Source organism: Pteropus medius, unplaced genomic scaffold (genome assembly GCF_902729225.1).
Source record: "Pteropus medius unplaced genomic scaffold, Ma_sr-lr_union100, whole genome shotgun sequence".
NCBI lineage: Eukaryota > Metazoa > Chordata > Mammalia > Chiroptera > Pteropodidae > Pteropus > Pteropus medius.
The window spans coordinates 883,626-899,608 of record NW_024356333.1 but is presented as its reverse complement, the minus strand read 5'-3'; the positions used below and the strand labels follow the sequence as shown (position 1 = coordinate 899,608).

At 41.2% G+C, this 15,983-nt stretch overlaps 1 protein-coding gene across 8 annotated transcripts in view; it reads left to right on the top strand.

Annotated features, from left to right (window-relative positions):
- Positions 1-10,970, top strand: part of GALNT11 (polypeptide N-acetylgalactosaminyltransferase 11) — a 44,381-nt gene extending 33,411 nt beyond the window's left edge. For 7 of the 8 annotated variants that reach the window (XM_039861237.1, XM_039861241.1, XM_039861242.1 and 4 more), the window contains exons 7-12: positions 2,422-2,539; positions 3,845-3,997; positions 6,532-6,750; positions 8,039-8,143; positions 9,982-10,119; positions 10,340-10,970. In XM_039861237.1, the coding sequence (XP_039717171.1) occupies positions 2,422-2,539; positions 3,845-3,997; positions 6,532-6,750; positions 8,039-8,143; positions 9,982-10,119; positions 10,340-10,471 (865 nt within the window). In that variant the 3' untranslated portion in view covers positions 10,472-10,970. Of the gene's footprint in view, positions 1-2,421; positions 2,540-3,844; positions 3,998-4,920; positions 5,689-6,531; positions 6,751-8,038; positions 8,144-9,981; positions 10,120-10,339 lie in introns of those variants that run through there. The other variant, XM_039861244.1, reaches the window with a different exon arrangement.
- The last annotated feature ends 5,013 nt before the right edge of the window (positions 10,971-15,983 follow it).

The window sequence follows — 15,983 nt, the reverse complement described above, 5'->3', positions numbered from 1 at the left end:
TAGATTTTTTAAACAGCTGTTTCACTTTACTGATAGCAGGTTGCTAACTTTTTGACTTAACATTTAGATTTTTTTACACTTTCAGCCTTTTTCCTTTTCTAATACATATATTTAAGAAGATAAATTTTCTTCTAATGGCTTTAGCTATATCCGACAAATGATAAAAAATATTTTAATTGCGATACCTTCTCTGACCCATAGGTTATGTAGCAGTGCATTTATTTCCAGATATAGAGATTTTTATAGATGTTATTTATTGCTAGCTCAATTATACTGTTTTCAGAAAACATTCTATATGATTTTAATTCTGTAGAAATCGATGAGATTTGCTTTATGGTCTAGCATGTGGTTAATTTTGGTAACTATTTGTCGTATGCCTGTAATTTCTCCAGGCGGTAAATATGGGATTCTGTATCAGTTTCATCAAGTTCATTGTTACTGAAATATTCCATATTTTTGTTTTTAATTCACATGTTCTTTCAGTTATTGAAAATGGTATAGTTTCCCACTTCAATTGTATATTTGTTTCTCCTTTTAGTTTATATTTTTCATGTGTTTTAAGGCTCTGTTAACAGATGCATGAAAGTTGAGAATTATTCAAACTATCTGTCATTATGATCTATCTTTTATTCTATACTTTTAGAATAGTGAAACATTTGCATTATAGTTTGATGTTTATTGGTATAGCTGTTCCATTTTTATTTTTGATCCATATTTGCACTGTATAACTTTTCTTCCCTTTTGCTGTCAGTCTGTGGTCTTACATTTAGATGTGTCCCTTGTAAGTAGCAGTATATATATATTTTTAACCAGTGTGAAAAAATTTAGGGCATGTAGTTGATTACCTTCGATAATGTTGTGTTTATGATTACAGTGGTACTCTTTGCTTTCTCTGTTATTTTTTTCTCTTGCCTGCATTTGGTCTGAGTTCCTATTATTCTGATCCTAATAGCAGCCCCAGTATTAAAACTTACACATTTGTACATAGTGTTCTTCTAGTGGTTGCCCTGGAGACTGCAGCAATCACCCCTGACTTTTCAAAGTGTAATATAAATTGGTACTTTCTCCAAACAATACAAGAATCTTGGAAAGTCCGTATTTTAATTGTCGTCTTTCAAGTTATATTGTTGAAATATGTGTGTGTGTATATTTTTAATCTTGCAAGACATGTAACCATTATTCATTTAGGTTTACCCATATATTTCTTCTATTACGTTACTCTCTATTCTTTCTGCATCTGCGAATTTCCATTTGAGATTATTTTTATTCCTACTAAAGAACACATTTAAGTATTTCTTTTGATTGGACCGTCTGGTGATTACTCCTGTCTTTTTCTTAAAATGTCTTTGTTTCCTCATTATTTTAAAGAATAATTTTACGCAATATCCAGTCCTAGATTGGCAGGCATATTCTTTCAGGCTTTTGAAGGTATTTAAGAACCTTCTGGCTTCTACTGTTTCTGGTGAGAAGTTAGAAACAGTATTATTTTTGTTTCCTTTGAAGGTAGTCTTCATTGGCTGCTTAAATTTCCTTTCTGTCTCTATCAGAAGTGTTTCTTGGATATGCATAGGTTTGGTTTCATTTTTGATCTTTCATGTGATTTATCTTCCTGATTCCCTGGTTATTGTTTGCTTGTTTATTTAGTCCCAGACACTATGTATGTTTATTGAGTCCCAGACACTGTATATGAAGAATTAAAGAGATACATTCATAGCTGGGATGATGTTTTCTTCTTGCAGAGAGAATTTTGCTTCTCTTCTGGCAGGCAGCTTGGGACGCTAGAATCCATGATCACCCAATCCTATTTCGGGGTGCAAGACGCCCGGAAGTGGGGCTCGGCTCCACGAGGGCCAGTCTGCTTCGGGTTCTCTCCCTGTAACACAGGGCTCAGTCTTCTTGGCAGTACTGACATTCTGGGCCTGATAAATTCTTCATTTAGCAGCACACCTGCTCGCAACCCGTCAGGTGTCAGTAGCACCCTGCTACCCAGCTATAACAGCTGAAAATGTCTCCAGAAGTTAATGACATTCTTGCTTGGGGACAAAATCGCCCTGTTTGAGAGCCACTGGTCCAACACGTGTTCGAGTATAATTGAAAGTGGCAGGTTTGTCTGGTCTCACCTTGGCAGGCCCAGTGGCTCTGTGAGACTGTCAAAGGAATTAAATAATTCATTTCAGGTGGACTTCTGTCAAAATAGTTATAATAAAAAAAATACTTAGAAAAGTAGCCTTCGTTTGCTAGGTCCCTAGCATATCTAGAAAATTCAGTTATGTAGCCTAGCTCACTCCCTGATGTTTCATGATGCTTCATACGTTTCATAATGGTTAATCTAGCTTTTATTAGTAGTATTCCAATGGCGCACTGAGTTTATAGTAGGTGACTGACTACAGAATTGACACCGTAATTATTTTCCTTTTCTAGGTCCCCTACAATGGCTGGAGGACTGTTCGCCATGAACAGGGACTACTTCAGTGAGCTTGGGCAGTATGACCGTGGCATGGATATCTGGGGAGGAGAAAACTTAGAAATATCATTTCGGGTAATTTTATTTTGTTGCATGCTTAATTATTTGTGTGTAGTAGAATGTAATTTTCATCCATGATCCCATATTTTCTGTAAATTCTTTTTGATTCTTTTTGTTAAGAAACTGTCTTTAATGAATGCTACTCTATTGCACCCTGTGATGGATAATGATCATTTAAAATGTCCAAAGCATCTAAGAAGGCTCATATATATTGTACGAGAGTTCAGGAGGGATGACTGTGAAGCACGGTTGAGTATGAACGCAGAAGACTTAACATGCATTTACCTAGAGCCCTGTTCCTGCCGCACCGAGTCGGGGCGATCGGATTCCCCTCATTGCCAAGGCCACCCTGGCTCACACCTGTTACCAACAGTCCCCATTTCACTTGCAGAAGTAGCTCAGTTTAGATAACAGATTACATCACTCCGTGTTTAGCTTACTGAATCCTTTACATAGACAGGTACCTCCAACTTGAGGAAGAAATTCACCTTTCATAATTTCTTCTCCAGCTGCTCAGCTTGGAAAGATGACAGTGTAGGTGGGGTCTGTGGCTCAGGGAGCCATTGGGGGTAAGACCTTCTTCTGAAAAGGTAGGCAGGGGAGCGGCTGGGGATGGACTCAGACTTCTTCCCGTTTCCCACCTCCAGTCTCCTGGCCTGGATGGCAGAATCCCCAGTCAGAGGCTAACACAATACCTTGTGCACGTGTCATTTTGTATTTTGGTAAATGTATTGACCACTATGTTTTTAAAAGATAGATATTCCTATATAATCTTCAGAATTTGAAAGGAATAATAGATATCATTAGTTTGGTCTTATTTTGTAGATGAGGTAACCGAGTCCTACAAAAATTAAAATAATTGGCTAAAGCAATTCAGAAAAGTTAAGGGAAAAATTTAGATCAGAACTAAGATCTTTTGAATCTTAACCGAGACTTATTCTGTATATTTTTTTTTCTCAAAAAAGAAATTTATATACATTTTCTAAGAAAGTACCTGTAAAGCTGAAATTAGAGGACCAGTCAGTAGGCGGTCCCTGTCCCTAAGTCCTAAAGATCCAGTGTCTTCTGGTAGAACGTCAAGGGCAAGTGTGAGTTTAGGTCCATGCTCGTATGAGAGTGCACATGTGATAGAGTTAGTTTCTTTTTAATCAGAAAAACAGATTTTTAAAAATACACCCTTTGACTTCCTTCTATTTGAATAGCTTTATAAAACATCTTGCAAAGTCTCCTTATTTAATAAAGGTTAATTTCATGAACATTCTTACACTGATTTCATAGCACTGTGAGGCAGCCATTAACATGTATTTCGCTTCTGCCCAGATTTGGATGTGTGGAGGTAAACTCTTCATCATCCCTTGCTCTAGAGTTGGACACATCTTCCGAAAAAGACGACCATATGGCTCTCCCGAAGGCCAGGACACCATGACACACAACTCCCTGAGGCTGGCACATGTTTGGCTGGATGAGTACAAGGTGAGCTGGAATCTCTCACCGAGAAGGGACAGGAAGGCCGCCACTCCTTTGGGAATGGTTTCGGCTGCTTTTCACTCACGTTTCTGTTTGGGTGACTGTCCCCTGGGTTTCTTTTCTCCTCTTCACTCAATGTTTCAGTCATTGTTTGTTCTGACTCTTAATTTTCCAAGTGACCACTCAGAGGTGATGTAGTCAGCATCAGAAGTAGTTCTGTCTCTCTTCGGTGTTACTCCCTCTGGTCCCTCTCCTGTGGCTCCCACAGAACCTGGTCTGGCTCCGTTCTGCTCACTGGGCTTCCCTGTGACCCGGTCCCGGCTTCCCTAGTCGAGTCGACACACGTGGCCTTCCCTGCCATCTCCTCTGTGAGACGTAGCTTGCAATATTTTCTTTGGAACAGCTTTATTGAAGCGTAATTCACAAATCATTTTTAGAACATTTTATCACCCTAAAAAGAAACTCCATATCTTTCAGCCACCATCCCTGCCTCTCCCCCACTTCTAGACAGCCAGATTGTCTTTTCACTTTATAGATTTGCCTATTCTGGACATTTTGTACAGATGGCATCTCATAATAGTGTGCTCTTTTGTGACTGTCATCTTTCATTTAGAAGGATGTTTTCAGCTTCATCTATATTATACCAGGTTATTTATCAGTACTTTGTTTTTACTGCCAAGTAATATATCACATTTTGTTTATCCATTCATGATGTGATGGACATTTTAGTTTAGATTTTTTGACTTATGAAAAATGCTGTTGTGAACATTTGCATACAGTCTTTTAAACAAGCCTTTATTGAGCACCTACTATATACCAGGCTGTGTTAGGTTTGAGGGGTACAAAGATGACTCAGGGGAGCGCACAGTAATGTTTAACGCGGAGGTAGATGCTAGTGGAAGGGAACATAGCACATGCTGTGCGAACAGGAGCATGAAACACTGACCGTGCCGGGGAGTCACAGCAGGGACTCCGTGGACCTCTTCCCTCCTGTGAGGCTCCTTCGAGGTCCAGCATGTTTGCATCATCACTGTGTAACACGGAAGCTCTCAAAATACGGCCCACACTCGAGGAGGTCTGCTGGGCAGTGCTCTCTTCACGGCCAGGTTAACAGCACTCGCCGTCTCACCATGCTGACGTCACGCCGACGGCACAGACAGCAGCGCGAAGCAGGGCGCGTTAACGAAGCCAGTTCCATCCAAGACGCCTTTGGCGAAGTCGCGAAAATGAATCGTATCAGACCGCAGCGTGTCTCATGGTGTCCTGTGTCCGTATTCATGTCGGGCGTACAGACGGTGCCTTTGCTGTGTACCGAAGACAGCAGTGGACTCCAGGAGAAATACCTGTGCAGTGTGAGTTACAGCCGATCTAGCCCCTTTTTTCCAGGAAACACTTTTTATGTAAGAGAATGACTCTCAAACCCATGGGGATTCACATTTGCGAATCTGGCAGACATTTCTTTCAAAAACGAACCAACCGAGCCTGTCACTCCAAGGAGAACAACTTATAGTGTTTGCTGTAAATGATCACATTCAGGCTTTCAGGTTGAAAATTAGAATTTTGGAACACTTGTATCCTTCACCACGAGCTTGTTAGCTCCCGGTACTTAAAATCCTTTCTGATGAGACTGGTAGTGATATTTATGAATATAATTTTGGAGTATTATGTATTTGGAAGAACTTCACAGCCTGGCAGGACCAGTACTTTCCAAAGGACTGATGCATGAAGTTATAAAAGTCTCCGTGGTAAGATGCCCATTCAGAGAGCAGGGCGACTGGCAGATCCTGATGCAGCAGTGCGCAGAGTCGTGGTACGCCTTTCTGCTTTACCTGGCGGCTGACCTTTAAGAGTTACTGGGTTTTAATGTAGTATCAAAAGAATAACCATCATTATCTACAAGTTATAAAAATGTTCATGAACTTGTTTTAGAAATATATTTAACCTAAGAACCTATAGTAACCGGTTGAATATAGATAAGAGAATTCAGCTAACTTTTTAGCCAGACGTTGAAAAGATTTGCAAAAACTAAGTGGCGTCACTGTTCTCATTAAAGTTTTTTTTGTTTGAAGCACGTTATTAATGTAAGTGGGTGATGGGTTTGTTATTGTGATTTTTAGTGAGTTAACTAAAGGTTTTAAATATCTGAAATATAACTAAATGGTAACTAGCAGTAGACATAACTCCTAGAAATATTGCTTGCTTGGTGTCTTCAGTCATTTTTAACACCTGCATCGGACAGGTTGAGAAGTGCTAATCTCCTAGGTAGCCTGTTTCATTGATTCCAAGATACACGTTTTTACGTGTCTAGCCATTTCTAAAATTGGGGTGCATCTTACAATTTAAGATGTCTTATCATTGTCAATTACGGACCTGATTGTGTAACAACTTTCCTTTTTTTTTTTGCAACATTAGGAAGACACTGGCGTAAAAAATGTTTTCGGTCATAATCCATTTTTTCAGTTCTTTGGACCTCAGTATAATTGATAATATTTATTTTTAAAAATCTATTCTCTTATTTTCCAATTTTCTTTTAAATTCAGGAGCAGTATTTTTCCTTGAGACCGGACCTGAGGACCAGAAGCTATGGGAACATCAGTGAGCGTGTTGAATTGAGGAAGAAGTTGGGTTGTAAATCATTTAAATGGTATTTGGATAATATTTACCCAGAGATGCAGGTATCTGGACCCAATGCCAAACCCCAGCAACCCATTTTTATCAACAGAGGGCCAAAACGTCCCAAAGTCCTTCAGCGTGGAAGGGTAAGGAAGTCATCTTTTCAGAGTTGTATGATACAGTGTCATTGCAGACCTAACAATATTTAGTATGAGAATTTTCTCCACTCAGGTGTAAGTCCTTAGAAATTTTAGTATCTTCACTGTTAATAAGATTCTTTACCTGCCAGTGTAAAGGGAGCTTGACTTCTATGAGTTATATACAGGCTCGCTCCTTAGAGGATACATATAAATATACAAATAAAGGCAGAGTGTAAGTATAAAATTCAATGAGGAAAACAAAGGAGAAACTGGGGCAGCTGGACGCTGTTCAGCTTCAGCTCGGGCACTGACCACGGACCGGAGGTGCGGGTGGCTAGGGTCTCGGTGGTGGTGTGAGGCGAAAGTTCACATCTGCTGAAAGTTCACATTCTGGGCCGTCATCTGAGCTTAGAAAGCCCGCCGATCCACCACGTGTCTTCAGACGTTCCCTTCTGTTTCCTGTAGCATTTCTTCAGTTTTATAATCACCCTTAAATTTTGGAGGCCTTGCCAGAAAAACATACCTTTTTCCTGAATTTCTTAGAACTTGCTTTCTGAAAGTTGAATGTAGGTGTTATCAATTGTTGCCAGCTTTCTCTCGTGTGCAAGAAGGCACTTTTCTGGATTCTTTCACCATGCCATTCTTTGACCCACTAAGTGGCTGGAATTCAGCCTTCTTGTTCTGTCTTGTAAGATCAAAAAAAAAAAAAAAATCAAGACGTTATTAGGTGTTTTCTCATCAAAACGGGTACCAGTGTATGTCCACATGGTTGAAATCCTTTCTCATCATTATGCTTGCCCTAATGGATCTAATCTCACTAAATACCTCAGCCCCTTTACCCAGACTAAGTCATCTGCTTTCATGCATCTCACTGTTGGCATTCCTGTGGCGTTTCTAATCTGCATTTATCTCCAGTTTAGCGTGCGTATTACATTGAATTATTTGCTGTTTGCTTTACACCTTTTGTTCTTATTTCTTTAATATCATTTTAAGGTTTAGTGCAGAGATGATAGTTTTTTTCCTTCTGTGTAGATTAATAAGCACGTAAGCAGAATTCCTACTAACACTGCCTGCAGATAGTGCTGAAGTACCCTGTAACCCTGAATCACGATGCTCGTATGTGCCTAAGCTAGAACCTAGGAGTAAAAACTGCTGTTTTATGACCTTTGGAATCCATGCCTCTGGAATAATATTCTCATATCTCACCCAGAGCCTTTTCTAGCATTCTTCAGGGCGTTTTCTGACTTCGGTCTGTCTGCTTGCTGGCTTTCATGAGCAGTGTCTTCCTTTTCAGCTCTATCACCTCCAGACCGGCAAGTGTCTGGTGGCCCAGGGCCGCCCAAGTCAGAAAGGAGGCCTCGTGGTGCTTAAGGCGTGTGACTACAGCGACCCAAATCAGGTGAGTGAGGCTTCTGTGCTCGCAGCCCATCCGCAGGTGTCCTTTAGTGAAGGGACTCTGCCACCGGTCCTTCCTGAGGAGGGAGAGGGGCAGGCATCAGTGTTTTAACCTAACCTTAAATCATATGGATTAAAAGTTGGGAATGATTCTAGAGATCACCTAATACAACTTTTCGTCTCTGCATACTTTTCTACCTCTGATCAGTTTGTCATAGTAGCATGTTCTTTGTTCAGAGCATTTTGTCCTTTTCAGTTATATAGAAAGTTTGTTAGAAATGGCGAAGAAGTGCACTTTGCCCCCTCCCCCTTGGCAACCATCAGCATGTTCTCCACTTGTGGGTCTGTTTCTGGCTCTTGTTCATTTTTTTTAGGTTCCACATATAAGTGAGCTCATTGGTATTTGTCTTTCTCTGATTTATTTCATTTCACTTAGCGTAATACCCTCTAGGTCCATCCATGTTGTCACAGATAGTGAGATTTCATTTTTTATTGCTGAATTGTCCATTGTATGTGTACCACATCTTTATGCAGTTGTCCAGTCATGGACAGTGAGGTTGCTTCCATACCTTGGCTTACTGTAAATGATGCCGCAGTGAACACAGGGGTGCCTCTTTCTTTTAGAATAAGTGTTTTTATCTTCTTTGGATAAATGCCCAGAAGTGGGATTGTTGGGTCCCACATATGATATTTCTGTTTTCCATAATAGCTACACCAATTTACAGTCCCACCAACAGTGCATGAGAGTTCCCTGTACATCCTGCCAACACTTGTTTGATTTTTTTTGATGACAGGTGTGAGGTGGTATCTCATTGTGGTTTTAATTTGCATTTCTCTGATTAATGATGTTGAGCATCTTTTCGTATGTCTGTTGTCCATCTCTATGTCCTCTAGGAGGAATATCTGCTCAGGTCCTGTGCCTATTTTAATTGGATTTTTTTGGGGGGGGGATATTAACCCTTTATTGAGGGTATCCTTTGCAGATACCTTCTCCCATTCGTAGGTTGTCTCCTCCATTTATTGGTTTCCTTTGCTATACAAAAATGTTTTTAGTTTGATGTCCTTTTCTTTTGCTTCCCTTGCTTGAACAGATATTTCCAAAAAGATGTTGCTGTGTTTTCTCCTAGAAGTTTTATGATTTCAGTACTAACATTAACTTTTTAATCCATTTTATTTTTGTATGTGGTATGAGAACGTGGTCTAATTTCCCCAACACCACTTATTGAAGAGACTGTTACCCTGCTGTACATCTCGCCTCCTCTGTCATAGATTGACAGTGTAAGCAAGGATTTATTTCTGGGCTCGCTATTCCATTGCTCTGTGTGTCAGTTTTTATGCCAGTACCATACTGTTTTGATTTTCGTAGCTTTGTAGTTTGATATTAGGGATCATGATACTTCTCCACTTTGTTCTTTCATTTCTCAAGATTTCTTTGGTTATTCGGGGTCTTTAATCCTAAATGTTTTATGGAACTACAAGTTCTAATTCTGAGAAGAATGCCATAGGGATCGCATCAACTCTGTATATTTTTTTAGGTAGTAAGGATATCTTAACAATATTAATCCTTCCATTTATTTGTATTTCCACTTTCTTCAGTGTCTTACATTTTTCAGAGTACAGTTCTTTTACCTCCTTGGTTAAATTTATTCTTAGGTATTTTATTCTTTTTGATATAAGGGTTTATTGTCTTAATTTTGATCATTACTGGTGTGAAGAAACAACAGATTTCTGTATGTCAATTCTGTATCCTACAACTTGTGATTTATTATAATACTGTGAGTTTATCTTGTCTGATTGCTGTAGCTAGGACTTGAGGTTATGATCTTTTATTTTCTTCCTTAGATATGGATTTATAATGAAGAGCATGAATTGATTTTAAGTAATCTCCTGTGCCTGGATATGTCAGAAACCCGCTCCTCAGACCCACCCCGCCTCATGAAGTGCCACGGATCAGGAGGGTCCCAGCAGTGGACCTTTGGGGTGAGCAGCTTGCTTAGCGATGATGGGGAGGAGACAGAAGGGGCTAAGTGAGGGAGCATGACAGATGGACTCACTGTACCTTGTAGAAGGTAGTTCCGAGTTTGTGGCATCCCGCAAGCAACCTTAAACGTTCCACGTCTCTTCTGGATTACTGTAGCTTCTTTACCATGGTCTGTGTTTTAAGTTGACACACATAACTGGTGGAATTTTTTTCTTCCAGAAAAATAATCGGCTGTACCAGGTGTCGGTTGGACAGTGCCTGCGAGTAGTTGATCCACTGAGTCACAAAGGCTATGTTGCTATGGCAATCTGTGATGGCTCTTCCTCACAGCAGTGGCATTTGGAAGGTTAAGACGGAGGCCGTGGCTGGATGGTGATTCATCGTGCTTGTCCTATGGAGATGCCTGGGAAGATGAGGTGAGACAGCAGATGTGCTAGAGACTGGAGCACCATGTGGCCCTCAGGAGGTGAAGAAGTGTCTCGCCAAGATAGGTCATTTCCGAGCTGCTGTTCAGGAAGGAGGTCTTGCTTATGGGAGGAAACCAGAATATAGTTTTACTTTAAAGAGGTTTGTACAGAAGGGAAACATTCAGGACATTGCTAGGTCTATTCAAATTACGCTTTTTAATCCCCTTTAATGCTGGAATGGCACTGATCTGATCGGGAACTGGGCTTGATTTCCTTTCTTAGAAGACTTCGTAAGAGACAGTTAATTTTACACAAACTGAATCCACATGACTTAACTTCAAGAGGCATTTATAAGATCGTATTTAAGAAGCAGTTAACTTATAAATTATTTTGATGAATTATGGTACTAGCTACACTTAAAATAAAGGATCCTTTTAATTATTTACCTATCTCATATTGGGGCCTCAAGTCTGAGCTGTCCTATGTATGCGACACATGGTAAGAAATACACTTGGAGTCAGCTGATGAACCAGTATGCAAGGTAGGTAAGTTTCTCAGTTTCTTAGCTTGAATTATGTGGATTTCTTGACTTTAGAGTTGCCTGTGAAACATCCAAGTAGAGTTAAGTAGGCTGTTGGATACAGAGGTCAAGATCTCATATCTATGTCAAGTTGAGATATAAATTTAGGAATCATCTGTATATACTAAATGCTCAGCTATAAAGTATTACATCTCAGAGACAGAGTTCTATGGGGTACTTTGTTATTTTTATCTTGAACCACAGCAGCTTAAGCACCCAATTAGGACCATGCTAGAGTCTGTCTATATCTTAAACTTTCTGTGAGTCATTCAACTTTAAAGACCAGGTGGTACATAACAGAAAACAAAACAGCAAGATGGTAGATTTAAACCCAATGAAATCAATGCTCTCATTAAATATAAATTAAATGCCCCCCTTTATAAGGCAGCCACTGTTAGCTTGGATAAAAATGCAAGACCCAACTATATGCCTATGAGAAACTCACTTTAAATATGAAGACACAAAAAAGATGGGCAAAATACGCATGATGAACACTACTTGGAAGACATCTGGAGTAACTATATTATTATTTGTCAATTCTTTAAGAGGAAACAATCTCAAACATTTATATAGCTAAGAACAGAACTTCAAAATACATACCACCAAAACGGGTCAATCATAACTGCCAGGGGAGACATTATCCACAACCGTAATGAGACTTCACCGTACCTCAATAACTGATGAAACAGGTAGACAGGCGATCGCAGTCAGGAGAGTTAAGTTGACATAATTAACATTTATGGAACCCTCCCTCATCCAGTAAGAACAGAATCATCCATGTACACACGAAACAATTATCAGGTTAGATTATGTTCCCGAATGTTAAACAATTTATACAAGTTCAACTAATGAAAATTATATATTAGAAACCAATAATAAAGATAACTGGAAATTTTTTGAATATTTGAAAATCTACAAGTGACATACTTCCCAGTAGCCCATGGGTCAAAGAAATCAAAAGGCTATTTTGAACTGACTAAAAACACAACATTGCAAAGTTTGTAGGCCGCAGCTCAGTGCTTGAGAAATTTATAGCACTGTTTAAAATTAGCGATTTATACTTCCACCTTAATGGAACAGAAAACAACTGGATTAAGAGTATCAAACTGCTAAAACTACCTCTAGTCCAAAAAGAGACACAAATTGCTAACATCAGTAAAGATTGGCAGTCTTATCAGACATTCCGCAGATGTTAAAAAGAACAAAAAGCAATAGGAACTCAGTCGTCACTGCTGGGAACCTAAACGGTACAGCCATTTTGGAAGATGATTTGATGGTTTCTTAGAAAACTAAATCTTACCACATGATACAACAATCAAGCCTCTTGGTATGTGCCCAAAGGAACTGAAAACTTACACCCACACAAAAATCTTATTTACAGCAGTTTCATCCCTAACTGCCCAAACTTGGAAGTACCTAAGATGTCCTTCAGTAGCTGAATGGATAAACTGTGGTCCATCCAGGCAATAGAGTCAGCGTCCAAAAGAAAAGGAAACTTGAGGAGCCAATCTGAAAAGACTATGTACTGTATGATTTCAGCTACATGACGTTCTGGAAAACACAAACCATGGCAGCAGTAAGAGATCAGGAGAGTGAGATGAGTAGGCAGAGTACAGAGGATCATTAGGGCAGCGGAACTGTTGCGTATGACATTATAATGGTGGACACATGTCATTGTACATCAGAACCCACAGACTGTACAACACCAAAGTAGACGGGACGGTGACGTATCACAAGTGCGTCAGTGGTGACACGCTACCACTGATGCCGGATGTTGATGGTGGGGGAACGGGGGGCGTGTTCTATACTTTGGTCAATTTTACTGTGAAGCTAAAACTGCTTTAAAAAATTGTTTTTACAAAAAGGATATGGATTATGACCAACTTTATGCCAATAGATTAAATGGACAGATTCTTTGAAACAAATTACCCAACTTTCCTATAGAAACAGATAAATTTAATTTGTAGTTTAAAAATCTTCCCCCAAAGAAAACTCCAGGCACAGATGGTTTCATCAATGAATTCTATCAAACAGTGGAGGAAAAAACTATACCAGTACACAAACTTCTGTGAAATTTTGATGATATGAGCAATTTTAAAAGCAATACACCAGAAAACTACCGGCCAGTGTCCTTCATGAATACAGAAGCAACACTCCCTTAAACACATCAGCAGATCAAACCCAGCAATATGTAGAAAGGGTGATGGCTGATGAAAAGTGGGTTTGATCCTAAGAATAGAAAGCTGCTTCAGTGTTACAGCACCAATTAGTATAGTTTACAGTACAGGAGGAAAGGCCTGTTAACCTTGCAGGAAACAACTATGACAAAATTCAACACATGCTAAAAACTCAGCAAACTAAAAATGGAAAATTCCTCTACACGATAAATGACATCTCTGAAAATGACAGTCTCGTCGAAAGAAAAAAAGACGAGTAGGAACAAGGCAAGGATGCCTGTGCTCACCTTACCGCTGCATTCCACATGTGTGGCGAAGGTCTTATACATTTGGAAAGGAAGAACTAGAACCAAGACTGTGATCGAGCGTGTAGAAAATCAGTGAGTTTTCAAAAATACTATGACATAAATAGTAAAAGGAAGTTTATTAGGGGCACAAAATAAAAGGTCGATATAAAACTGAATTGTACTTCTATACGGTAGCAACGAACAATTCAAAATTGAAAGTAATGGCATTGTAATTGCAATTTGCAGTAGTATCAAATATATGAATAGAAAGTACGAAACATTGCTGAGAAAAAATAAAAGACAACCTAAATAAATGCAGAGCTATACTATGTCTATGGATTAGGAAAGTCAGTATTGTTAGGATGTTAATTCTCCACAATTTGACCTACAGATTTACATTCTATCCTCCATCAAAATCCCAGCAGGCTTTTTATACTTCACCATCTAATATTCAAACTTACATGGACATGCATACAACTGAGCGGCAAAAATAATTTTGGGAAGGATGAAGTTGGAAGGCTTGCACAAGTTTAAGACTGGCCATGACGCCGGCTATTGGATAACGAATAGACTGGCGGAACGGAAACAGACCCGCACATATTTGGCAACTGATTTTCAGCAAAGGAGCCAACACGAGTCAAGGGAAAACTCCTCGTGAGAGACGGCGCCCGGACAGCTTCACGTCCCCACGGACGGGCATGAAGCCTTACGCCGTACACAGGGACGACTCCAGAATGGGTCGTACAGCCAAGGGGGAAAACGCAGGAGGACGGGAAATGATTGATTAGGTGAGCCATAGACTCGTATCCAGAACGTAGAAACAGTGCTTAAAATTCAGCATAAAGACAACCCGGTTTTTAAAATGGACCCAATACTCGACGCAAAGACGTATAAACGGCTCAGCAAGTAAAAAGGTGTTCAATGTCGCAGTCATCAGGGCAATGCAAACTAAAACCACAATCAGATGCTACTTCACACCCATGAAAATGGCATAAGTAAAAAGGGACTTACCTGGGTTCTGAGGAAGTGGCAGAGGAGGTCGTCGTGGCACAGCTGTGTGCTCCGCCGTCAGTGCCCGCAGCATTCACAAAGCAGCCAGGCGACAGGGTAACCCCACAGGCTCTATAATAAAGTGGGTTGGGGAGACTTAGTAACCGTAAGACCTGTGTGTTATCAACACTTGCGTGACAGCAAAAGGGAGCAGAAGCAAACTACCCAGCTTCCCTCCAGAAACAGCCCGTGTATTAAACCAATTACAGTTGTAGTTTAAAAACCTTCCCACAAAGAAAAGTCCAGGCACAGATGGTTTCACGTGAGTTCCAGCACACAGCCTCTGTGCGCACCAGTGCCCAGTAAGAGAACCCGACGCAGGCAGCAGGTTTTTAACAGGGAAGTGGGGGTGCATCTGAGAGCAGCAGTGAGCCCCGTGGGTGAGTGTGAGGGCGGGAGCATCCCAGTCCTGGGGACACTTGAAACTTCTCTCCAGGCCTGCTTTGTAGGCCAGGGTCCCGGCGGGAGCACAGACTGCTGCTGGAATGGGATGAAAACTGAGCAGGCCAGGGAAAAAAGAGAAAGGTAAAACTTGGGGAGGTGGAGGAGGGACGCGAAGCCAGGCGTGTCGCGGCAAGCCACCGTGCTGCCGGGACCACACAAGTTAGGAGGCGGCGCCCTGTGGGGAGCTGCTGTTCAAACCATCCCTCCTCACGCTTCAGCAAAACTGAACTCATGGATGAGCAACAGAAGAGGGTCAAGGTCAAGTCCCATACAAGGTTACTATGAGAACGAAAAAAGCTGTCTTAGAAAAACCCAGTTCTGTCTACCTGTTTGTGGGTCGTCTTCACTGCTCAGAACGCCTCGCTGTCACACTTCCGGTCCCCAGACATGCAGAGTTCTCCCCACGCCAGGCGGTTCTCAGACACCAGCTGGGCGTCCTGCGCTTCTCAGCTGGGACCCGGTCTACCTGGAGACAGCACCGGGTCCCGGAGTCCGAGGGTTCAGTTCCACAAGACGCCTGCCCCATGCCTAGTCAGGTGCCAGCAAGTCCAGGGTGCCACCCACGCTTCTGACACGGGACCCCACCCTTCAGGTTCAGTTAACATGCTAGAGTGGCTTTCAGGACTCTGGGAATCAGGTCACTTAGCGTCTGCCTGCTCATGACAAAAGCGTGTGAGAGAAGACAGAAAGGAACATGCAGAGGGAGGCGATGAGGCAGCCACGGTGTTGGAAGGGGCGAGGAGCTGCCACGTGCCCACTCACCCGGGAGCCCTCCCAGCCTGGGCCTCCCTCGGTTATGGAGGCTTCATCACATGCACGATGGAGTAAATCAGCCCCTTCCTTGCCCGGATGGGGGGTGGGCGGTGAAAGTTCCCGCCCTCTCACCCATGGTCGGCTCCACTGCTCCCCCCGTTTCCC